At 35.2% G+C, this 25,175-nt stretch overlaps 1 protein-coding gene across 1 annotated transcript in view; it reads right to left on the reverse strand.

Moving 5' to 3' along the window:
- ADAMTS19 (ADAM metallopeptidase with thrombospondin type 1 motif 19) overlaps nucleotides 1-25,175 on the reverse strand; it is a 279,814-nt gene that overhangs the window by 50,870 nt on the left and 203,769 nt on the right. Inside the window, exon 17 of the mRNA XM_027098568.1 lies at nucleotides 2,715-2,872. Within this exon, the coding sequence (XP_026954369.1) occupies nucleotides 2,715-2,872 (158 nt within the window). The remainder of the gene's footprint in view (nucleotides 1-2,714; nucleotides 2,873-25,175) is intronic.

Below are 25,175 nucleotides of genomic sequence, written 5' to 3' on the forward strand. Positions count from 1 at the left end.
ATATATCTAAATTTTAAATTATGTTGAAGTATTAGAAAACTTAAATATTTAATCTGTATCAAGGTGGTTGTAATGACAGGTTACAGAGTTAACACTTAATAGGAAAAAATTTAAATGAGCCCAGGGTTAATTTTCTTTACTTCTTTTTCTTAAGATTCTGCCTCAATATATTATCAGAAATACTAAGATACATTTTAATATGTGGATTGGGGAACTAGTATGATGACATTATAAATCAACTACATCAACAATAAAAAGAATACTTTAAAAATTCATATATACTAACATACTGGATACTACTTCTAAGTATATCACAGTACTTATTTTGGCTTTAAATATCTCATTTCATGTTGCCAGTGACTTTTCAGCTAAATGAGTTAAAAAAGAGAGAGATGGACTCACCTTGTTTATGGAAATAACCAGACTATTACATGATTTTCAAATTGATGAAATGAACATATAAATAAATTATTTGCCAACTTATTTAATTAAGTGAAATCATGTCTTTTTTTCTTAAAAAACTACCTTTTCATCGATAGAACTTTAGATTGTCCTTGAATACCTAATGCCATTTAAAATAAAGACATTGGCCACAAAATCATTAGCTCTTTCTTAAACCATTTGAACTTGGCAGTATTCTTTGCAAGAAGGAAAGTGTGACCGCGTTACAGTTGAGGGGCACATACTGAAGCATGGCAGCAGAAGGTATTGCCTTTCAAAATTCAGTACCAGCTTTCAATCTGTAATAGTCATTAAAGAAAAATATCTTAGAAGTGCAGTTTTCCTTGGATTACTGAATAAATCCAGGTCACATAGATGCCTTCTTTTAGACATAGTTCACTGACTTTAATTATGTTTCATGCTTCCAGGAAAAACCTTGGTAATTACCAGTCAGATTAAGGATTCTGCAGCAAGGAAACTCCCTCTGCCCAACACTGAGGTCTCACATATATTGTTTTAAGATTCTGAATTAGAGGCTCACTAAAAGAGCCTCAGTCTTCTTCCATTAAAAAAAACGTAGTTTACATTAATGTAATAAGGGAGGCAACCTGATGGCGTTTTCTGCAACCCAATCATTAAACAAATGTTTGTTGTTGATAATGTTGTTATTCTAAGTGACCCAGTCATGGAAAGAGCCAGATATTGGTCATACAATGTTTGTTTAGTCATTTGTTTTTTCCTCTCTCCAGATGGCAGAGGGCACAGACTGGAGTTTCCAATTTAAATTAAATAAAAGGATCCAGAGGAACTGTGGGGAAATGAACAAAATAATTATTTAAAGTATATGCATACTCATGATCCAAGGCTGTCTGGTGTAAAGAACTTAGATTTAAGCTTTGCATCAGGAGAGACAGCATAGAAGATGGATTAACACCTAGTTTATTCAAAGCTAAGTAACCTACTGGGAGGCACTGAGCACAGTATTTAACCTTTTACATACTTAGTGTTCTCTAATCTGTAAAATGGAGTAATAATAATACATACTACACAGGGTTATTTTGAGGATTAAGTGCTATAATGAACATAAAGCACTTTTGGATAGGGTCTGACTCTCAGTGCTTGATGGTGTATATTATTACTAGTATTAAGATTTGGAACAGAAGGCCTCCATGCAACTCACCCTGCTCCCTTTATGCATATTCCTGTTGGTAAAGTCTATTGACTGCAGTTCTCTAAAACATTCTTACTTGAAATGTGGTCAGTGGACCAGCAGTAGTGGCATCACCTGGGAGATGGTTAGAAATGCAGGTCTCAGGTTCCTCCCCAGAATATGCATTTTAACAAGAACCCCAGGTGATTTGCAGGCATGTTAAAGTAGGAAAAGCAAATGGGCCAGTATGAGATTTGAACCTCTGGCTGCTATACTGGCAACACAGATGTCTCCAGTTGAGGAAGAATTCAACTTTAATTGTGTGGAGATATTAAATAATGTGGCACACTACACTCCAAATAAACAATCAGTTGGCTGTATTTTAGAGTTGTTTTTATGTGTGGACTCAAAGAGGTGTTGAAGTGTGTGAATCTCAGACTTTGCCACCAGAAGAAAAAACTCCTGAGCCATTAGCATTGACTGCAATGGTCAAGGTCAAAAGAGGTATGTGAACCTGCCATGAGCGAGGGCGCAGAGCCCCAATGTCCTGATTCTTTCACTCCAAACTCAGACCTAGTCTTCTGCTACATGGTAAAGAAACTTATTATCCCAAGCATTCAAATTATCATAATTCTTTACAGGAATCACTTAACCTAGCAAGAACACAATGGGGTAATTGGAAGCCTTGTTAGATATTTACCAAACGTTTTCCCCTGGGACCAATACCATTTTATCAAAGGTATTTTATACAGATTCAGGCAATGCCCATTTCACAGATGTATGAAATGTTACGGTTTGCCATATTATAGCACTCTCTTTATAGACATCCACTCTGGTTAGTAAACATATGCTTTTAGGGAAAGAGGAACCTTATTGCCTGCTAATTCACTTCTACTGTGAGTCTGTGAATTCCCTAAAATATCGTGTTCCTTTCGTAATAATTTCCATTTTTAGACATCTTGATTTCAAACACATTAAAAAATCCTAAAAACCCACCTCTTAAATAATTTTAAATGTTTACTTGACAATTCAAATTTGGAAAAAAGATAAGAGAAGGCACGGTGGGAATGTCCTTTGTCATAGGAAGCTGATTATGCAATGTTATCGATTCGTTCCCTCATACCAGGAGGTGTAATGGTGATGTAGTAGGACCTTTGGCGGAGATCTTCTCCCAGAGACCTCGTCTTACATAATGGACAGTAGTTCCCGCTAAGTTGAATGCTCCAGAGTGTTCAATCTTCCAGTCACTATTAATAGACTGTTTTCCAGTGTCTCGGAGAGCTATAAAAAAGTTATAAAATATTATGAGATTAACAAGTCAGCATCATTAATCGCTATCCACTTTGCATGATTTTGTTAAAAGCATTGCATTCATTTCTAAACTAAATGGTCAACGCTCCCTGATGCAAAACATGAGGCATCTCCTCTTTGGGAAAGTCTGCAATCACAGCAAATGCCATAGGAAGTTCTCCTTCTCTCCTGAAGCTGTCCACAAACCATACAGTCACGTTTATCCTTGCCTCCTCCAACCTCCTTTGAACACTCCACGTCTATAACCTTATTTTGTGTCCCTTAATCATTTATTCTTTAACCACATATTATTATTTTAAAGGCTATGTGTGTCTATGTTGTCTATGCAATGATCCTATGAACAATGTGAAGGCTGGTACTACATCTTATACATGCTCTGTATCTCCTATGCCACCCAGGAAAGAGTGTGATGACAGAAAGATCATGACATGGAATGTTAACAGATCAGAATGATAGGGTTATGTTCAATACAAAACAATTCAAAGATAATGTGTTAGTTCTAAAAACAGAACTCAGAACCTTTAAACATCCCAAGTTTGTGATTTATTGTGTACAAGAATGGAGGATAAATGCTAATTCTCACCCACAAACAGCCATCATTTGTATGAAATTTTGTGGAGTAACTTTGTTTACCTATACTTTTTTTCTCTTTTTCTTTTTTGACCTGATCTGTGCTACTATTTAAATGAGATTCATAACATGGAAGTGACATGCCATGATTATCATTTAAAATTAAGGATTTCTTATGTTTTTTCCAAATGATTTTATTTTTTATTTAAACTTTAAACTCTCCCCTATAATTGAATTTCTCTTTCAAAAACATTTACATGAAGATTCATTGAAGGTTTTTATGTCATAATGCTATGAAAATGTTTTGATAATAAGCCAATAAATCTTCCAAAATATTATTTAAGCTAATCTCTATTTATTGAATGTTTGAGGAGTTCCAACTTTTTAATATTGTAAATAACGCTCAGATAAATACACTGTACACTAAATATTTGTATACCTGAATACTTCCCTTGGATAGATTCCCAGATTTGGAATTACAGAGTCAAAGAAATCAAACATTTAAAGATTTGGAAAAACAATTTCAAATTGATTTTCATAAAGTTTGCAAGAATTTATGCTTTCATAACAGTGACTAAGAGTGTCCATTTCTGAACAACTCCTTGAAAGCACCTTTCTCTTGTATAATATTTAATCATGCCTAAATCATTGCTTATCAAGCATCCTCTATAAATCAGGAAATACTCAAAGTTCTGGGACTTCCCAAATGAACAACAGAAATATGTTCTCCGGCTTCATAGAACTTATCATCTAACTAGCAAACCAGATATTAATCAAGTCATAAGTAACCAACTAATTATAATTACGCTGAAACTTGTGAGGGAGGAATCAGGAAAGGCTTGCCTGAAGGATGTCATTTATGGAGGATGCTAGCCAGGGGAAAAGAGAAGCAAGAGTGTTCAAGACTGAGGGAACTACAGATGCCAAGGTCACCACTGCAGCTTGGTGAGAATCAGGTAGCAAATGTGCAGATGCCACATGTACTCAAGTGGATCATGAACTCATGAGGCTGGAGAGTAAGGAATAGCCAGACCTTATAAGCCTTGTTAACTTTTAGAGGCTTTTTCCTAAGAAAAAATATAAAACTATACAAGATTTTGAACAATATTGTACAGAAAAGGGACTTGCATAGGACAAATTTGTATAGAGAAGACAGAATAGTAGCCCAATGGAAAGTAATGGTGGCTTGGCTTAAGGTAGTAGAGAAGAGTGCAAAGAGGAATTTAGGAGTGAAATTGATAAAATATGATGATGACTTGGTTGTCCTGTGTGAAAGGAAGTGTCAGAGATGATGCCAGGTTTCTAGTATGAGAAACAGTGGGTTATAAGAGCAAACAGTGAGATTGGAAAGGCTAGCAAAAAAATATGATTGAGGAGAAATATCAGGATTTGAATTTTGAACAATCCAGTTTTTTAGAAAAGTCTCTTTTTGCTATTGATGTTAAAGATATTTTTCATTTGCTTATTAGTTATTTGCCTTTTAAATTTAAATTAATTAAGCAAATTATAAATTATCTGTGAAGGTTTTTTGGTCCACTAAGAGATTTTTCTGGAGTTTATATTCTCATTATTATAAGCAACATGTTAATAGAAATATTGAAATTTTACCTCTTAATTTCTACCAAGTAATATCTTTATCACATACTGCATATAAAGTAGAATGTTTTAGATAAAATATTAAGCATAAATATTTTCAGATGTATGAAAAATATACAAGTACTAATGTTTACCTTGAATTTTAAACTTGAAAGGGAAATATGTTGCCAGAAAACTCTCAACACTTTGCAAAGAGCTCTTACCATCTACAAATGGATATACTTCTGATAATGCTAGATTGATTAAAAAAATAATGATTTTGCCTAAAAGGTAAAGTACGCCCTTGTATTTCTCTAAGGTCTATTAAATATTCTGAGAGTCTTTTTGGCCTAGATTTGTACTGCGGTCAGTATAATTCCATTCTTTTTTCCTGTATCTCAACATATATTCATAGCACCATTACAAAGGAATATTTCCTGAAAATCTCTAAGAAAAATGCCTTAAAAACCTTTTGTGGTGACTATAGTATAATGTTGAGACTCAACTGGTATTCTGGAATTCAGCATTCCCCGCCCAAATGCCACATGCATGTATCTGAAAACCCACACAATTTATAAGCTTAAGAGCAACCTTATATGCAGACTCAATACTCTGGGTGTGTGGTGTTTCCTGGTTTTGGTTTTTAATTCATTAGCTTTAAAAACGTTTTTAGAAAATCAGTTTCTGGCCATAGCTGAATAACTGGAACTGCACTATCTCTCCCCCTGTAAACAACTAGAAAACTAGACAGTATATGAAACAACTGTTCCCAGACACTGGACAATGGACAACAGAGAACTGTGATCCCTAAGAGGAGGAGACCCAATGCTCTCTAAAATTACTTGACTTTCTGCCTGAAGATATTTAGCAGGCCCCACCACAGAGAGGGGGAACTCAAGCAGAGCACAGATAACGAGGGCTTCAGCGAGATGACGACACAGAGAATGGAGTTCAAACTGGCTAAGGCAGCTGGAATCTGTTTTATTGAGTACTGGAGAAGACGGAGCAACACAGCAACGAGCTTCAAAATATTTCATAAGCTGACATAGTGTGAGGGACATAACCTAGAGGATTTCACTTATTTATGCTTGCTGTGTAGAGACCGCCATCCTATTTAAGCTGCAACAGCCTCCTTATATACTCTCACTGTTTACACATAACTATCAGCCCTATCATTTATCAGTTCATCTTATTGTCTGTCTTTGAGCCCTTAAAGTCTTTCGTTTCCACTTTTACGTCTCTTTTGGACGTTACCTTAAACCTTACTAGTTTATGTAATGACCCAAGGGAAAGAAATGGGAATAACCAGGTACCTGGCAGGTAGGACACAACAGAGTTTTGATAGGACACAGGGAATTTGGGCAGCGGGTGGGGGGTAGTGTCAAGTGTATGCTATTTCACAATTATTTTTTTGTTTTCTATTACAGAAGTTAACTACCTTCTAATTCCTACAACACTATCCATTAACATCAAGCAGCATGGTATTACACCAAATATTGGCAACTTAAAACTTCTACAACAGAATTTCTTAGAGCCACTCAAAAATAACTGTTTCATTTGTTTCATCCTTCATCTGTCAAAAATTTTTGTGGCAGAAACTATCATGGTAGTTTAAAGGAGAATGATCTGTTTACTTGCACTATTCTTTTAAAGTCTTGAGTTTCTGTAAATCCTATAGTTAACTGATAATTACTAAATTCTTAAGAAACAAATGAAGTCTTTTTTCCTAAAAGTTCTGGTATTTTTCAAGGAAACGAAGTGAACCATTAACAAACAATGCATTTTTTTTCTATGATACAGTAATTAGGAAAACCAACCAAAATACGAATATGATAAAAGCAAAAGAAAAAAATCTGCAAAGGTGTTCCTTTGAGCCTGAAACTAAATATTTTACTAAGTTGCAAATAAGTGGGGTGAAATTCCGCAAGGCTGGGAAAAGAGTAATTACCTAGGACCTGTAAACTGCATAACTACTGGAGCTTGCGTAGGGTTAGAAGACAGATGCATTCTATGCTATCAGAGTGAAGGTATCTTACTGAACATACAGACTCTTCAGAGGAGAACCTAGAAAGGCTGCATATTAGAAATAAAGCTGGTCTAGTCCTAGAATAAAGGCTCCCTGAAAAGGGAGTGTAGGCACAAAAATTATTTGAAGACACAGTGTTCAAAATTTTTCCAAATCTAATATACACCATAAACCTACAGATCTGAGAAGTACATTGGAACCCAAACAGGATAAGCATAAAGAAAGCCATACCAAAGCACAATACAATCAAACTGCTGGCAAACAATGATAGCGAGAACAATCTTAATAGTGGCCATATTTAAAATAGATAACCAACAAGGACTTACTGTATAGCACAGGGAAATCTACTCAATATTATCTACAACCTCAATGGGAAAGGAATTTGAAAAAGAATAAATACATGTATATGTATAACTGAATCACTGTGCTGTACACCTGAAACTAACACAACATTGTTAATCAACTATACTCCAGTATAAAATAAAAAGTTAAAAATATAAAAGATAAAAAGCATGGAATCATAAAAAAAATAGTGGCCAAAAAGAAACAGGCATATTAGATATAGCGGAAAAAAGATTTAAGAATTCCCTGGATATACCATTACAACGAATGCAAGCCAGAAGACAATGAAACGTTACCTTAAAGTGAAAAAAACAAAACAAAATATAGAATTCTATATTCAGTGAAAATATCCTTCACATATGAAGGTGAAATAAATATACTGTCAGACAAACAAAATCTAAGAAATTTGGCTGCCAGCAGACTTGCTCTACAAGAAGTATTAAAGGATGTTCTTCAGGCTAAAAGAACATGGTTCTAGATGGAAACAGGTGTCTATGTGAAGGCATGAAGAATGCTGGTACTGGTAAATGTACAAAAATAACTAAGCAGGTCCTTATTAGTTGTCTATTTTATAAGGACCTACTGTATAGCACAGGGAACTCTTCTCAATACTCTGTAATGACCTACATGGGAAAATAATCTAAAAAAGAATGGGTATATGTTTAACTAATTCACTTTGCTGTACAGTAGAAACTAACACAACATTTTAAATCAACTATCCTTAAGTAAAAATTTAAAAAAATTAAAAAATAAAATAAAATAAATATATAATTTTTTCATTAATAAGTTCTTTATAGGGGCTTCCCTGGTGGCACAGTGGTTGAGAGTCTGCCTGCTGATGCAGGAGACACGGGTTCATGCCCCAGTCCGGGAGGATCCCACGTGCCGCAGAGCGGCTGGGCCCGTGAGCCATGGCCCCTGAGCCTGCGCATCCGGAGCTTGTGCTCCGTAATGGGAGAGGCCACGGTGGTGAGAGGCCCGCGTACCGCAAAAAAAAAAAAAAAAAAAAATTTCTTTATAGTATAATTAACTATTTAAAGCATAAATAGTTACAATGTATTTTGGCGCTTAAAGTATATGTAAAAATAAGTTGATTATATAAAATGTAGAAATAAAATGTATAATAGCAAAGGAGAGGAAGGAGGAAAAGGGAACTCAACTGTTTTAAGGAACGTATATTACATGTAAAGTGGCACAATATAATCTGAAGGGAGACTATAATAAGTTAAAAACTTATACAGTAAAGCAATCAATGAAAATATAAAACATGAGCTATACATGGCTGATAAGCAAATAAAGGAGATTAACAGACTACTAAAAAAAAAAATCCAACAGAAGCCAGATTAAGAGGAAAAAAAGGAATAGAAAGGAATGAAATACATAGAAAAATTCAATATTCACATAATTATATTATGTTTAAATGTACTATGATATTAGTTAGGATAGATTATCAGGCCAGAGGGCCAACTATATTCAATTAACAAGAATGTACTTTAAAAATGAAAGACAGGGAGAGCAAACCTAAAAGGCAGAAAGAATTAAGCATGCAACACCAATCAAAAAAGATGTATTGGCTACATTAATATCAGATAGCATGGACATCAGGTCAAGGAATATTCTAAGATCAAAAGATAATTTTAAAAAATGTCATTTAAATTTAAATTACTTTAAATGTAAAATCTCAAATGACATTTAAAATTTATTAAGGAGATAATAAAATCTTAAGTGTATAACAAAGCATCAAAATGCACAAAGCAAAAACATAATTGAAAGGAGATATAGAAAAATTCACAGTTTTAATCAGAGATTTCAATATTTCTCTTTCCTTAGATGATAAAAGAAGAAAATCAATAAGAATATAGAACACCTGAACCAAATGGAGCCAACCGATATTTAGCGAAGAGTCAGCAATTACAGAAGATAATTTTTTTTCAAGTATAAACGAAACATTAACCAATACAAGCCATAGGCCATGAAACAAGTCTCAGCTGAAATCAGGCAGTACAGATGACCCTTGAATGTATATGTGAACTGCGTGGGCCACTTGTACATGGAAGTTTTTAAATGGTAAATACTTCATTACTTACTACATGATCTCCCATCCCCACCTCCCCTGATGTTTGAATTCACAAATGCTGAACTGAATCGCAGATAGCGAGAAACGGTATATATGGAGGAAGAGCCTATGTGGAGGTCTGACTATAAATTATACTAGGATTTTCGGCTGTATGGAGGGTAGGCGTCCCTAACCCCCATGTCGTTCAAGGATCAACTGCATATTCTCTTTCCATGCAGATTTAAACTGGAATCAATAAAATATCTACTAGAAAATCTACAAATATTTGGAAATTAAACAATACAGTTACAAATAACCCATGAGTCAAAGTAGAAACCACAATGAAAATTTGAAAATATTTTAAACAAACAGTATGACCTACAAAAATTGTGGAATGCAGCTAAAGCAGTGCTTAGAAAAACTGTCATATTAACAAAGAAGGACTAAAATCAATTACCTAAGTTTCTAACTTAAAATGGTATTAAAAAAATCGATTTAAACCTAAAGTAAGTAGGAAGAAAATAATAAAGACCAAAAGTCAATTGAATAGAAAGCAGATTAACAATAGATGCAATTAATGACACTAAAAGGTGGTTATTTCAAAAGATCAAAAATGGATAAAACTCTAGTTTGACTGATTAGGAAAAGAAGACAAAAATTAACAACATCAGAAATGAGAGGAGAAATATTGCTATAGTGCATATAGACACTGTAGTGTTGTAAGAACATATTATAAACAACTTCAAGACAATAAACTTGATAAGTGAAATAGATAAGTTCTTTGAAGACACCAATTACCAAATCTGTCACAAGAATTAAAAGAACATCTGACTAGTTATAAACACACACACACACACACACACACACACACACACACACACACACTAAAGAAATTAGGCTGGGATTCAAAAACCTTCCCCGAAAGAAAATACCAACGTTCAAACACTTAAGGAAAAACAGTACCAGTTTTATACAAAATTTACTATAAAATAGGAGGAGGGGCACAAAGGCTCTCCCAATGTACTAAAAATCTTATTTTTCTTAAGGCAGGTAATAAATATAAACATTTGTACTTCACTGTTTCCTTTATAACTAACTATTGGTTAAGAATATTTGTTTCTATCTATTAGAAATTCATGAAAATTACATTTTTATATATTCTAGATACAAATTCTTTTCATGATAAATTTATTGCAAATATTTATCTCTGAGACTATGGCTTGCCTTTTTATTTTCTTAATGATGTCTTTAAAAGAACAGTAGTTTACTTATTTATTTATTTAATTTGTATTCAATTATTTTTCAAATCCCACCTTCTCTTTTTTTCTTTTTAACATTTTTATGGGACTGTAATTGCTTTACAATGGTGTGTTAGTTTCTGCTTTATAACAAAGTGAATCAGTTATAAATATACATATATCCCCATCTCTCTTCCTTCTTGTGTCTCCCTCCCTCCCACCTGCCTATCCCACCCTTCTAGCTGGTCAAAAAGCACCGAGCTGATCTCCCTGTGCTATGAGACTGCTTCCCACTAGCTATCTATTTTACATTTGGTAGTGTATATATGTCCATATATATACACTGCCACTCTCTCACCTTGTCCCAGCTTACCCTTCCCCCTCCCCCTGTCCTCAAGTCCATTCTCTAGTAGGTCTGCGTCTTTATTCCCATCTTGCCCCTAGGTTCTTCATGACCATTTTTCTTTTTTTTAGATTCCATATATATGTGTTAGCGTACAGTATTTGTTTTTCTCTTTCTGACTTACTTCACTTTGTATGACAGACTCTAGGTCCATCCACCTCACTACAAATAACTCAATTTCGTTTCCTTTTATGGCTGAGTGATATTCCATTGTATATATGTGCCACATCTTCTTTATCCATTCATCTGTCAATGGACACTTAGGTTGCTTCCATGTCCTGGCTATTGTAAATAGTGCTCAATGAACACTGTGGCACATGACTCTTTTTGAATTATGGTTTTCTCTGTGTATATGCCCAGTAGTGGGATTGCTGGGGCATATGGTAGTTCTACTTCTAGTTTTTTAAGGAACCTCCATACTGTTCTCCATAGTGGCTGCATCAATTTACATTCTCACCAACAGTGCAAGAGGGTTCCCTTTTCTCCACACCCTCTCCAGCATTTATTGCTTGTAGGTTTTTTGATGATGGTCATTCTGACCAGTGTGAGATGATACCGCATTGCAGTTTTGATTTGCATTTCTCTAATGATTAATGATGTTCAGCATCCTTTCATGTGTTTGTTGGCAATCTGTATATCTTCTTTGGAGAAATGTCTCTTCAAGTCTTCTGCCCATTTTTGGATTGGGTTGTTTGTTTTTTTGATATTGAGCTGCATGAGCTGCTTGTAAAGTTTGGAGATTAATCCTTTGTCAGTTGTTTCAATTTGCAAATATTTTCTCCCATTCTGAGGGTTGTCTTTTTGTCTTGTTTATGGTTTCCTTTGCTGTGCAAAAGGTTTTGAGCTTCATTAGGGCCCATTTGTTTACCTTTGTCTTTATTTCCATTTCTCTAGGAGGTGGGTCAAAAAGGATCTTGCTGTGATTTATGTCATAGAGTGTTCTGCCTATGTTTTCTTGTAAGAGTTTGATAGTATCTGGCCTAACATTTAGGTCTTTAATCCATTTTGAGTTTATTTTTGTGTATGGTGTTAGGGAGTGTTCTCACTTCATTCTTTTACATGTAGCTGTCCAGTTTTCCCAGCACCATGTATTGAAGAGGCTGTCTTTTCTCTATTGTATACACTTGTCTCCTTTATCAAAGATAAGGTGACTATATGTGCGTGGGTTTATCTCTGGGCTTTCTATCCTGTTCCATTGGTCTATATTTCTGTTTTTGTGCCAGTACCATACTGTCTTGATTACTGTAGCTTTGTAGTATAGTCTGAAGTCAGGGAGCCTGATTTCTCCAGCTCCGTTTCTCGTTCTCAATATTGCTTTGGCTATTCGGGTTCTTTTGTGTTTCCATACAGACTGTGAAATTTTTTGTTCTAGTTCTGTGAAAAATGCCAGTGGTAGTTTGATAGGGATTGCACCGAATCTGTAGATTGCTTTGTGTAGTATAGTAATTTTCACAATGTTGATTCTTCAAATACAAGAACATGGTATATCTCTCCATCTATTTGTATCACCTTTAATTTCTTTCATCAGTGTCTTATAATTTTCTGCATACAGGTCTTTTGTCTCCTTAGGTAGCTTTATACCTGGGTATTTTATTCTTTTTGTTGCAAAGGTAAATAGGAGCATTTTCTTAATTTCACTTTCAGATTTTTCATCATTAGGGTATAGGAATGCAAAGAGATTTCTGTGCATTAATTTTGTATCCTGCTACTTTACCAAATTCATTGATTAGCTCTAGTAGTCTTCTGGTAGCATCTTTAGGATTCTCTATGTATAATATCATGTCATCTGCAAACAGTTACAGCTTTATTTCTTTTCTGATTTGGGTTCCTTTTATTTGTTTTTCTTCTCTGATTGCTGTGGCTAAAACTTCCAAAACTATGTTGAATAAGGGTGGTGAGAGTGGGCAACCTTATCTTCTTCCTCATCTTAGTGGAAATGGTTTCAGATTTTCACTTTTGAGGATGATGGTGGCTGTGGGTTTGTCATATATGGCCTTTATTATGTTGAGGAAAGTTCCCTCTATGCCTACTTTCTGGAGGGTTTTTACCATAAATGGGTGTTGAATTTTGTCAAAAGCTTTCTCTGCATCTATTGAGATGATCATATGGTTTTACTCCTTCAATTTGTTAATATGTTGTATCATGTTCATTGATTTGCATATATTGAAGAATCCTTGCCTTCTCTGGATAAACCCCACTTGATCATAATGTATGATCCTTTTAATGTGCTGTTGGATTCTGTTTGCTAGTATTTTGTTGAGGATTTTTGCATCTATGTTCATCAGTAATATTGGCCTGTAGTTTTCTTTTTTTGTGACATCTTTGTCTGGTTTTGGTATCAGCGTAATGGTGGGCTTGTAGAATGAGTTTGGGAGTGTTCCTCCCTCTGCTATAGTTTGGAAGAGTTTGAGAAGGATAGGTGTTAGCCTTTCTCTAAATGTTTGATAGAATTCGGCTGTGAAGCCATCTGGTCCTGGGCTTTTGTTTGTTGGAAGATTTTTAATCACAGTTTCAATTTCAGTGCTTGTGATTGGTCTGGTCATATTTTCTATTTCTTCCTGGTTCAGTCTTGGCAGGTTGTGCATTTCCAAGAATTTGTCTATTTCTTCCAGGTTGTTCATTTTATTGGCATATAGTTGCTTGTAGTAATCTCATATGATCCTTTGTATTTCTGCAGTGTCAGTTGTTACTTCTCCTTTTTTATTTTAATTCTACTGCTTTTAGTCTTCTCCCTTTTGTTCTTGATGACTCTGGCTAATGGTTAATCAATTTTGTTTGTCTTCTCAAAGAACCAGCTTTTAGTTTTATTGATCTTTGCTATCATTTCCTTCATTTCCCTTTCATTTATGTCTGATCTGATCTTTTTGATTTCTTCCCTTCTGCTAACTTTGGGTTTTCTTTTTTCTTCTTTCTCGAATTGCATTAGGTGTAAGGTTAGGTTGTTTATTCAAGATGTTTCCTGTTTCTTAAGGTAGGATTGTAATGGTATAAAATTCCCTCTTAGAACTGCTTTTGCTGTATCCCATAGGCTTTCGGTCATCATGTTTTCGTTGTCATTTGTTCCTCGGTATTTTTTGATTTCCTCTTTGAGTTGTTCAGTGATCTCTTGGTTTTTAAGTAGTGTATTTCTTAGCCTCCATTTGTTTGTATTTTTTACCGATTTTTTCCTGTAATTGATATGTAGTCTCATAGCATTGTGGTCAGAAAACATACTTGATATGATTTCAATTTTCTTTAATATCAATTAAGTCCATGTTGTTTAATGTATCATTTGAAGCTTGTGTTTCCTTATTTATTTTCATTTTGGATGATCTGTCCATTGGTGAAAGTGGGGTGTTAAAGTCCCCTACTATAATTGTGTTACTCTCGATTTCCCCTTTTATGGCTGTTAGCATTTGCATTATGTATTGAGGTGCTCCTATGTTGGGTGCATAAATATTTACAATTGTCATATCTTTTTCTTGGATTGATCCCTTGATCATTATGTAGTGTCCTTCTTTGTCTCTTGCAATAGTCTTTGTTTTAAAGTCTACTTTGTCTAATACGAAAATTGCTACTCCAGCTTTCTTTGATTTCCATTTGCATGGAATATCTTTTTCCATCCCCTCACTTTCTGTTTGTATGTGTACCTAGGTCTGAAGTGGGTCTCTTGTAGACAGCATATATATGGGTCTTGTTTTTCTATCCATTCAGGCAGTCTATGTCTTTTTGTTGGAGCATTTAATCCATCTACATTTAAGGTAATTATTGATATGTATGTCCTTATTACTATTTTCTTAATTGTTTTGGGTTTGTTATTGTAGGTCTTTTCCTTCTCTTGTGTTTCCCACCTAGAGAAGTTCTTTTAGCATTTATTGTAAAGCTGGTTTGTTTGCACTGAATTCTGTTAGCTTTTGCTTGTCGGTAAAGTTTTTAAATTCTCCGTTGAATCTGAATGAGATCCTTGTGGGGTAACCTTGTTGGTAGGTTTCTCCCTTTCATCACTTTAAATATGTCCTGCCACTCCCTTCTGGCTTGAAGAGTTTCTGCTGAAAGGTCAGCTGTTAGCCTTATGGGGATTCCCTTTTGTGTTATTTGTTGCTTTTCCCTTGCTGCTTTTAATATGTTTTCTTTGTATTTAATTTTTGACAGTTTGATTAATATGTGTCTTGGCATATTTCTCCTTGAATTTATCCTGTATGGGACTCTGTGTGCTTGCTCGACTTTATTGACTATTTCCTTTCCCATATTAGGGAAGTTTTCATCTATAATCTCTTCAAATATTTTCTCAGTCCCTTTCTTTTTCCCTTCTTCTTCTGGGACCCCTGTAATTCTAATGTTGGTGCTTTTAATATTGTCCCAGAGGTCTCTAAGACTGTCCTTAATTCTTTTCATTCTTTTTTCTTTATTCTGCTCTGCAGTAGTTAATTTCCACTACTGTATCTTCCAGGTCACTTATCCATTCTTCTGCCTCAGTCATTCTGCTATTGATTCCTTCTAGAGAATTTTAATTTCATTTTTTGAGTTGTTCGTCATTGCTTGTTTGCTCTGTAGTTCTTCTAGGTCCTTGTTAAACGTTTCTTGTATTTTCTCCATTCTATTTCCAAGATTTTGGATAATGTTTACTATCATTACTCTGAATTCTTTTTCAGGTAGCTGCCTATTTCCTCTTCATTTGTTTGGTCTGGTGGGTTTTTACCTTGCTCCTTCATGTGCTGTGTGTTTCTCTGTCTTCTCATTTTGCTTAACTTACTGTGTTTGGGGTCTCCTTTTTGCAGGCTGCAGGTTTGTAGTTCCCGTTGTTTTTTGTGTCTGCCACCAGTGGCTAAGGTTGGTTCAATGGGTTGTGTAGTTTTCCTGGTGGAGGGGAGTAGTGCCTGTGTTCTGGTGGATGAGGCTGGATCTTGTCTTTCTGGTGGGCAGGTCCACGTCTTGTGGTATGTTTTGGGGTGTCTGTGGCCTTAGTATGATTTTAGGCAGTCTCTCTGCTAATGTCTGGGGTTGTGTTCCTGTGTTGCTAGTTGTTTGGCATAGGGAGTCTGGCAATGTTGCTTGCTGGTCATTGAGTGGGCTGGGTCTTGGTGTTGAGATGGAGATCTCTTAGAGGTTTTTGCCATATATTATGTGGAGCTGGGAGGTCTCTGGTAGACCAATGTCCTGAACTTGGCTCTCCCGCTTCAGAGGCACAGCCCTGACACCTGGCTGGAGCACCAGGAGCCTCTCATCCACATGACTCAGAATAAAAGGGAGAAGAAAGGAAGGAAGGAAGGAAGGAAAAAAAGAAAGAAAGAAAGAAAACAAGAAAGAAAGAAAAGAAAGAGATCAAATAAGTTATTAAAATAAAAAGCAAAAAATAATTATTAAAAAATTTTTTTAAGTAATTAAAAAGAAAGAAAGAAGGAACAACCAAACCAAAAAACAAATCCACCAATGATAACAAGTGCTGAAAACTATATTAAAAACAACAACAACAAAAACGGAGAGAAAGAACTCTAGGACAAATGGTCAAAGCAAAGCTATACAGAGAAAATCACACACAGAAGCATACACATACACAGTCACAGAAGGAGAAAAAGGGGGAAAAAATATGTTGTTGCTCTCGAAGTCCACCTCCTCATTTGGGATGATTCGTTGTCTATTCAGGTATTCCACAGATGCAGGGTACATCAAGTTGATTGTGGAGATTTAATCTGCTGCTCCTGAGGCTGCTGGGAGAAACTTCCCTTTCTCTCTTTGTTCGCACAGCTCCTTGGGTTCAGCTTTGAATTTGGCCCAGCCTCTGTGTGTAGGTCACCTGAGGGCGTCTGTTCTTTGCTCAGACAGGACGGGATTAAAGGAGCAGCTGTAGGGGGATCTCGCTCTCTCAGGCCAGGGGGAGGGAGGGGTATGAAGTGCAGGGTGAGCCTGCAGTGGCAGAGGCTGGTGTGACGTTGCGCCAGCCTGAGGTGTACCGTGTGTTCTCCTGGGGAAGTTGTCCCTGGATCATGGGACCCTGGCAGTGGTGAGCTGCACAGGCTCCCAGGAGTGGAGGTGTGTATAGTGACCTGCGCTTGCACACAGGCTTGTTGGTGGCTGCAGCAGCAGCCTTAGCGTCTCAGTCCCGTCTCTGGGTCCACGATGGTAGCTGTGGCTCAGGCCCGTCTCTGGAGCTCCTTTAAGCAGCACTCTTACTCCCTTCTCCTCATGCACAGGGAAACAAAGAGGCATGAAAAAGTCTCTTGCCTCTTCAGCAGTTCCAGACCTTTTCCCGGACTCCCTCCCGACTAGCCGTGGTGTACTAACCCCTTCAGGCTGTGTTCACGCAGCCAACCCCAGTCCTCTAGTATTTTTATTTTTGATGAAATCCAGTATATGCCTTTTTGGTGGAAGAGTTGGTATTTTTGCACATCCATTGTAAAGAAAGCCTTGCTTACCATAATGTCATGAATATGTTTCTATTATGTTTTTTGTTATAAGTTTTAGAGTTTTAGCTTCTTTGTTTAGATTTCTAATCTGTTTTGAGTTAATTTTTGTGTATGTTGTAAGGTTGGGGCCAAGGTTCAATTTTCTTCCTCATATAAATATCAAGCTATTCCAGCATTATTTGTTTAAAGAGTACTTTTTCTCTGTGCGTTACCTCAACATTTTGGTTGGAAGTCAGTTTACTCCATATTTGTGTGTTTCATTTCATGATGATGACGAATTTGTCAATTTTTCTTGGTCAATTTTTGCTTTAAAGCTATATTTCTGGGTTCATATAATTTAAAATTATAATATGTTTGTGATAAACTGGATTCTTTCATAATTATTTTGTGAACTTTTTTACCTCAAGTAATGCATTTTTCTTTAAAATGAGTTTTGACTCATATTACTATGGCTATATCAGTATTCTTCTGATTTGCATTTTTCTGGTACAGTTTCCATTCTTTGATTTTTAATTTTTGTGACTCATGTTTTACATATATTTCTTATGAATACAATATATGTGAATTATTCGTAAAATCCAGTCTGATAATTTTCATCTTTTAACTACAGACTTTAGTTTTAAATGTTTATTAAGATTGTTGGTATCTTTTGATTTCCTGCTTGTTGTATGTTTTTGTTGCTTTTCTCTTATCTTGTTTTCTACTGATTGATTTTTTAAAATTTTATTTAAAAAATTATATTTGGTTCTCTATGTTTTCAGTCAATTTTTGTTTATTTTTAAATCCCTTTTTTATACATTTAAACATATTAACATAATATTTTTATATATTCTGCATATGATACAAATATATATGTCTGGTTCTGCTCTCCCTTAGTTTTACTGTTTTGCTTATAGTGTCTATTTCCATCTGTATTTTCTGAACTTTTTTTTACTATAAAATTATATTTGTTGAACTTTATAGAATTCTTTTGAGGCCTGGTTTAAAGGTGACTTACCTTCAAGGAGGATTTGCATTTGCATATACTAGCCACTTTGGTAGCCTCATTAAAATAAATATCTTGAGGGTTCTGGACTTTATAGAGTAGACTGGTGCTGCAAATCCATAGAAGCATTTGCTTGGTTGCAGATCCTCAGGGAAATGGATTTTCTACCTCCACCTAGTACCAAAGTTAATACAGACACATCTTCTGTCTTTCTCCTTTTATGGTGCAAATGCAACACGTGTACTACTATGTCTTCTCGCATTGAGCTCGTAGGTTCTTTGGGGGTCCCGCTTTACGTAGGGGTCTTGAGTCTCCACTTCGTAAAGGTCTTAGGCTTTATTTTCTGCCCAGTTCCCCTTGGCTCTCAAGGTCTAAACTGGTCATCAGGATTAAGCATAAGTGGGGCTTCGGTTAGCCTAATACTCTGGCTTCCTGTTCTCACTTTGTTTTTGACATGTGAGGAATCCTTAACTTCTTTCCTGTTCAGAGGTAAATATAAAAAGTGTTCTTTTTTTTCTCATTTTGAATTTTGCTCAACATTTTAAACTGTTTTCATTGGGAATTCTTCCCACAGTGGGTTACATGCAAAGCTGCAGGCAAGGTTAAGTTGACCCATACAACCTCATTTACATTTTTATAAATCATAAGCTTATAATGGTTTTGTAAATAGATGACCTACCTGAACTACTCTCCATTTTATACTTTTGAATAAATTATTAACAAATTAATAAAACCATGATCTTCAGAAAAGCATATAATAATTGCAAATGGGGATACAACTCAAAGAGAGTAATGAAAAAGAATAACTGTACTGGGAGGGTATTAAATGTCTTCTGTGAGATAACATCTAGTTTGATGTAGATAAGTTACTTCATTAAAGAATAACCAGTTTGCCAAGAAATGATTTATTTTTCTTTCTTTCTGCTAAAGCTATTTCAGATGAAGATTTTCAATGACTTTGACTTCCTTCCAATGCCTGAAAGAGCTTTTAGGAAATGTGATTTATGGTATTTATTCTCTGATCTATTCTCTCTATTCTTTAGGCAGAGAACACATATCACAAGCTTGAAATCTAGGATTTTAGGTTTGAAATCTAGGATTTTAATACTTTATCATTTCTTTTTAATTGTTTTTTTTCAAACTTGCCCCTTATCCACGTGCCTTATCTCAGTAAATTCCATTATTATTTGCCAAGTTAAGCCAGAATCCTTGAATTTTTCTCTTCTATCAGTACTCACAGCGATTTTCTAACAAGTTTCATCAGCTAACTTCTTCAATGTCTGTAGAAGCACTTGGGTTTTTCTTATTCCTGTTCTCTTGATAGAATCATGCAACTGATCTCCTTGTCTTTGTTCTTGAACCTTTCCATCAGGAGAATTGTTTTTTCCTCAGTCAAGCAAGTAAGGAAACTTAGTAGGTTCTTGAATAAACATGGTAACATACTAATTTTTCCAATAATGATTTAATCTCAAGTAGTATTCAGGATGTTTAGAAGCACTAATGCCATTTCTTTACACAAGTAAAAGACCCTAGTAACTTAGGCCTGATGTTAAGCACAAGGAAAACTGACAATAATAAGGCCAGGCACTTAACACAGATATATAATTTCCTTTTCAAATTGAATGCTCTTTTAACAAGAAAAAGTGATTGAAGATCTATGTTTAAAGATTTGCACCAAGGAAAGAAAATGGGGTCTGGCAAACTTGGAGGTAGTAACTGAAGAAAAAAAATAGTCGTTTCAAGATTTGTATTTCCTTCCATTAATTCCATACGATCGATCACATTAATTAAGAAATGGGGAAAAAGGGGGAATTTGGGAGAAGTTCAAGGAAAATTTCTTCATATGTGACATGTACTTTAAAATCACAAGTGTTGCATAGAAGCCAATGATAAAAAAGAAAAAAGAAAAGAAAAGACAGTATGATCAGATACTGTGGCCACACTTCTTGGGTTTAAATCCAGGATCATAACTTTTTAAGATTTGTGACCATGGGAAACAAATTTATTCTCTGTTCCTCTATTTTCTGATTTTAAAAACTGGGAAATTAGAAGTTCCTACTTCATAAAGTTGATGTGAGGACTTATTTAACAAAGATATTTAATGCACTAACCCATGCTAATCACTATACAAGTGTGAATCATCTTTTCTTAATTAAAATTCACTGAAAAATCCTTTATTAATTTCTGTGTAACAGACTCTGTTTTAGTTACTGCAGATATGGCTCTGAGCAAAATGATCCCTGCTTTCAAGAATTAACAATGGAGATAGATAATATAAAGCATGCATGTAAACAAATAAGACAATTCAAACAGCAATAAACTCTATAAAGGTAATAAAGCAGGACCATGTAATAGGGAGTGGCCTGGGTAGGGGTCACAGTTGACATGGAGGAAAGGATACATCTGAATAACTGAGAGGACTTGCTGATGTACTGTATTAGAATGGTAAAGAGAGTTATCAAAGAGAACTCCTAGTTTTGGTGTAAACTACTGCATAGAAATTAGTGACTGTGGTAGGATGAATAATGGACCCCCGCCCCCGACCAAGACATCCATGCCCTAAAAGATAGATATCATATAAAGTATCTTCTCTGAACACAGTGAGATGAAGTTCGCAATCAGTAACAGAAGGCAAATTGGAAAATTCACAAATTTGTGGAAATGAAACTACACACTCAAACAACCAATGGATCAAAGAAGAAATCACAAGGTAAATTAGAAAATGTCTTGAGACAAATGAAATGAAAACACAATGTATCAAAACTTACAGGACACAGTGAAAGCAGTGCTATGGGTGGGGGGTGGGTTGGGATTTATAGCTATATACACATTGAAACAGAAGAAACATCCCAAATTAACAACCTAACTTTACAGCCTCAGAAACTGGAAAAAGAACAAACTAAACCCAAAGCTACAAGAAGAAAAATAGTAATAATAAAGATTAAAACAGACATAAATGAAATATAAAATAGAGAAAATCAACAAAGCTAGAAGTTAGTTCTTTGAAAAGATCAACAAAGTTGACACACCTTTAGCTATCTGGCAAAAAAAGAATGAAAAAAAGACAACTAAAAAAAAAAAGACAGAAATGAAAGTGGGGACATTACAACTGATGCTAAAGAAATAAAAAGGATTATAAGAAATACTATGAACAACTGTATGCTAACACACTGGAAAATCTAAATGAAATGAACACATTTTTAGAAACACAAAGCCTACCAAGTCTGAATCACAAAGCAACAGAAATCCTATAAGTATACCTATAACTAGTAAGGAGACTGAATCAGTAATCAAAAATATCCCCTCAAAGAAAAGCACTGGACCTTATGGCTTCACTGGTAAACTCTACCAAACATTTAAAGATCTAACACAAATCCTTAAATTTTAAAAATAATAAAAGTGGAGGGAATACTTCCTAACTCATTCTATGAGGCCAGCATTTTCCAGATATCAAACCTAGACTAAGACATTACAAAAAAAGAAAACTACAGATCAATTTCCCTTATGAACAATGATGCAACATCCTCAACAAAATACTAGCAAACTGAATTCAGGAGCACAAAAGACATCTAAATCAGAAAGGAAGAAGTAAAATTATTTTTGTTTGCAGATGATATGATCTTATATGTAGAAAACAATAGAAGTTTTACAAAAAGCCCAGTAGAACTAATAAATAAATTCAGCAAAGTAGCAGGATATAAAGTCAACACTCAAAAAGCAATTCAATTTCTATACACTAATAATGAATGATCTGCAAAATAAATTAAGAAAACATTTCTATTTACAAATAGCACAGCATCAAAAAGAATTAAATACTTGGGAATTAACTTAACAAAGGAGGTGAAAGACTTATACAATGAAAACTACAAAACATTTCTGAAAGAAATTAAAGAAGATGTAAATAAATGGAAACACATTCCAGGTTCATGAATTGGAAGAGTTAATATTGTTAAGATGTCAATATTATCCAAAGTGCCCTACAAATTGAATGGAATCCCTATCAAATTTCCAATGGCCTTTTGTGTAGAAGTGAAAAAAAACCCTATCTTAAAATTTATAGGGAATCTCAGGAGACCATGAATAGCCAAAACAATCTTGAAAAACAGGAACAAAGCTGGAGACTCACACTTCCTGGTTTCAAAACTTACTAGAAAGCTACAGTAATCAAAACCCTGTGCTACTGGCATGAAAACAGACATATAAACCAAGGGAATAGAACAGAGATCCCAGAAAAAAACCTTTGCAAATATGGCCAAATGATTTTCGACATGGGTGCCAAGATCATTCAATGGAGAAAGGACAGTCTTTCAACCAGTAGTCCTGGGAAAACTGAGTATCCACATGCAGAAAACTGAAGTTGGACCCTTAACTAATACCACATATAAAATTTAACTCCAAATGGATCAAAGATCTAAATGTCAGACCTAAAACTATAAAACTCTTAGAAGAAAATAATATGCAAAAGCTCCACAACATTGAATTTGACAATGATTTCTTGGACATTGCACCAAAGGTACAGATTATAAAAGAAAAATAGACAAATTTCATGAAAACTTAAAACTTTTGTACATTAAAAGACATTACTAACAGAGTAAAAACCTACAGAATGGGACAAAATATTTGAAAATCAATCTGATAAGGGATTATAATCCAGAATATATCAAGAATTTCTAAAAACTCATGAACAAAAAAATCAAAGAACCTAATTGTAAAAGGACCTAATTTAAAAATGGGCAAAGGACCTGAAGAGATATTTCTCCAAAGAAGTTATACAAAACCAACAAGCACATGAAAAGATGCTCAGTATCACTAATCATTAGAGAAATACAAATCAAACCCATAATGAGATATCACCTCATAGCCATTAGGATGGCTACATTCAAAATAAACAGAAAACAAGTGTTGGTGAGGATATAGAGAAACTGGAATCCTTTCACCCTGTTGGTAGGAATGGAAAATGGTACAGCAACTGTGGAAAATGTTACGCAGTTCCTCAAAAAATTAAAAATAGAATTAGTCTATCATCCAGTAATTCTACTTCTAGGTATATACTCAAGAGAATGAAAATCCAGGTCTTGAAGAGATATTTGTACACCCATATTCATAGCAGCATTATTCACAATAGCTACAATGTGGAAGCAACCTAAGGATCCATGGATGAATGAATAGATAAGCAAAAGGTGTTATACACATACACTGGAATACTATTCAGCCTTTAAAAGGAAGGGAATGTTGACATATGCTACAGTATGGATACATCTTGAGGACATAATTATAAGAGATATGTCAATAATAAAAAGACAGTTACTGTATGATTCCATATACATGAGGTATGCAGAGTGGTCAAATTCATGGAGATAGAAAGACTAATGGAGGTTACCAGAGGATGGGAGGAGGGGGGAATGGCGAATTGCTATTAATGGGTACAGAGTTTCAGTTTTACAAGATGAAAAGAGTTCTGAAGAAGGATGGTGGTGGTTGAGCACCAAAGTGAATGTACTCAATGCTATCAAACTGTACACTTAATATAGTTAAGATGGTAAATATCATGTTACGTGTATTCTACCACAGTGTAAAAAAAAGTTTTGAAAGGGAATAAAGATACCCACATCTGAATCCCTGGAACATATGAATGCTATCTTATATGGCAAATAAATACCTTTGCAAATATGATTAAATTAAGGATCTTGAGAAGGGGAGATTATCCTGGATTACCCAAGTGGGCCTAAAATGCAATCATATGTAGCCTATAAGAGGTAGGAAGAGAGTGGTCTGAACACAGAAAAAGAAGAGAAGGCAGTGACACTAGGGAGGCAGATGTTGGAGTGTTGTGGTAACAAGCAGAAGAATGTTGGTAGCCACCAGAATCTGGAAGAGGCCAGGAATGGATGACACCCTAGGGACTCCAGAGAGAGCACAGCTTTGCAGACACCTTAATTTCTGGTCCAGTAAAACTGATCATGGCCTCCAGAACTGTGGGATAATACATTCCTGTTGTTTTATACCACCAGCTTTGTGGTAATCGTCACTACAGTCATAGGACACTAATACAGTGACATTTACTATAGTGGGGAAAACTAGGAAGAGGTTTCAGCACAGATAAAAATAAAGTTTTTGATTTAGGCATTATTTCTGAGGCACATATGAGAATCTGATAATTTACATCGAACAAAAATGTAAAGCAAAGGAGCCAAATGTGATTCCCTAGGGAGAGAGCAAGCAGAGCAGAGCACAGGGTCCAGGCTTGAGCTCCACAGTATGGGAACACTGGGAAACCATGTAGAGATTGAGAGTCCAACACAAGAGGGCATTTGCTGTCCTTGATAAACATAGTTATTGTCAAGGAGAGACAAAAACAAGACAGGATTGGTTGAAGACCCTGGTTAGTAAGGAATTAGAGGGAGCATGGAGCTGTCAAATTTGTAAAAATGGTAGGTGTATTTAGGCACATTTGCTAGGGTATTAAAAATCAGAGCACAATGTGGAGTTTTGTAGAATTTGAGAAAACTCCATTAGAGACACCTATATTCCTTTCCAGCTTGGAAAAAAGAAAACATATTCCCAAATGTAATTGCCAACTGTCTACTATTAAACGAATGTATTAAAACTTTCTCAATTTTACACAGCACCTCCAAAAATGGGTATTAATCTGAATTTGGATATATGGGATGATTTACTTGCATTTAAAATGCATT

The sequence above is a fragment of the Aethalodelphis obliquidens genome, unplaced genomic scaffold (genome assembly GCF_003676395.1).
Source record: "Aethalodelphis obliquidens isolate GAN/ISIS:26980383/991018 unplaced genomic scaffold, ASM367639v1 scaffold4, whole genome shotgun sequence".
Classification (NCBI taxonomy): Eukaryota; Metazoa; Chordata; class Mammalia; order Artiodactyla; family Delphinidae; genus Aethalodelphis; species Aethalodelphis obliquidens.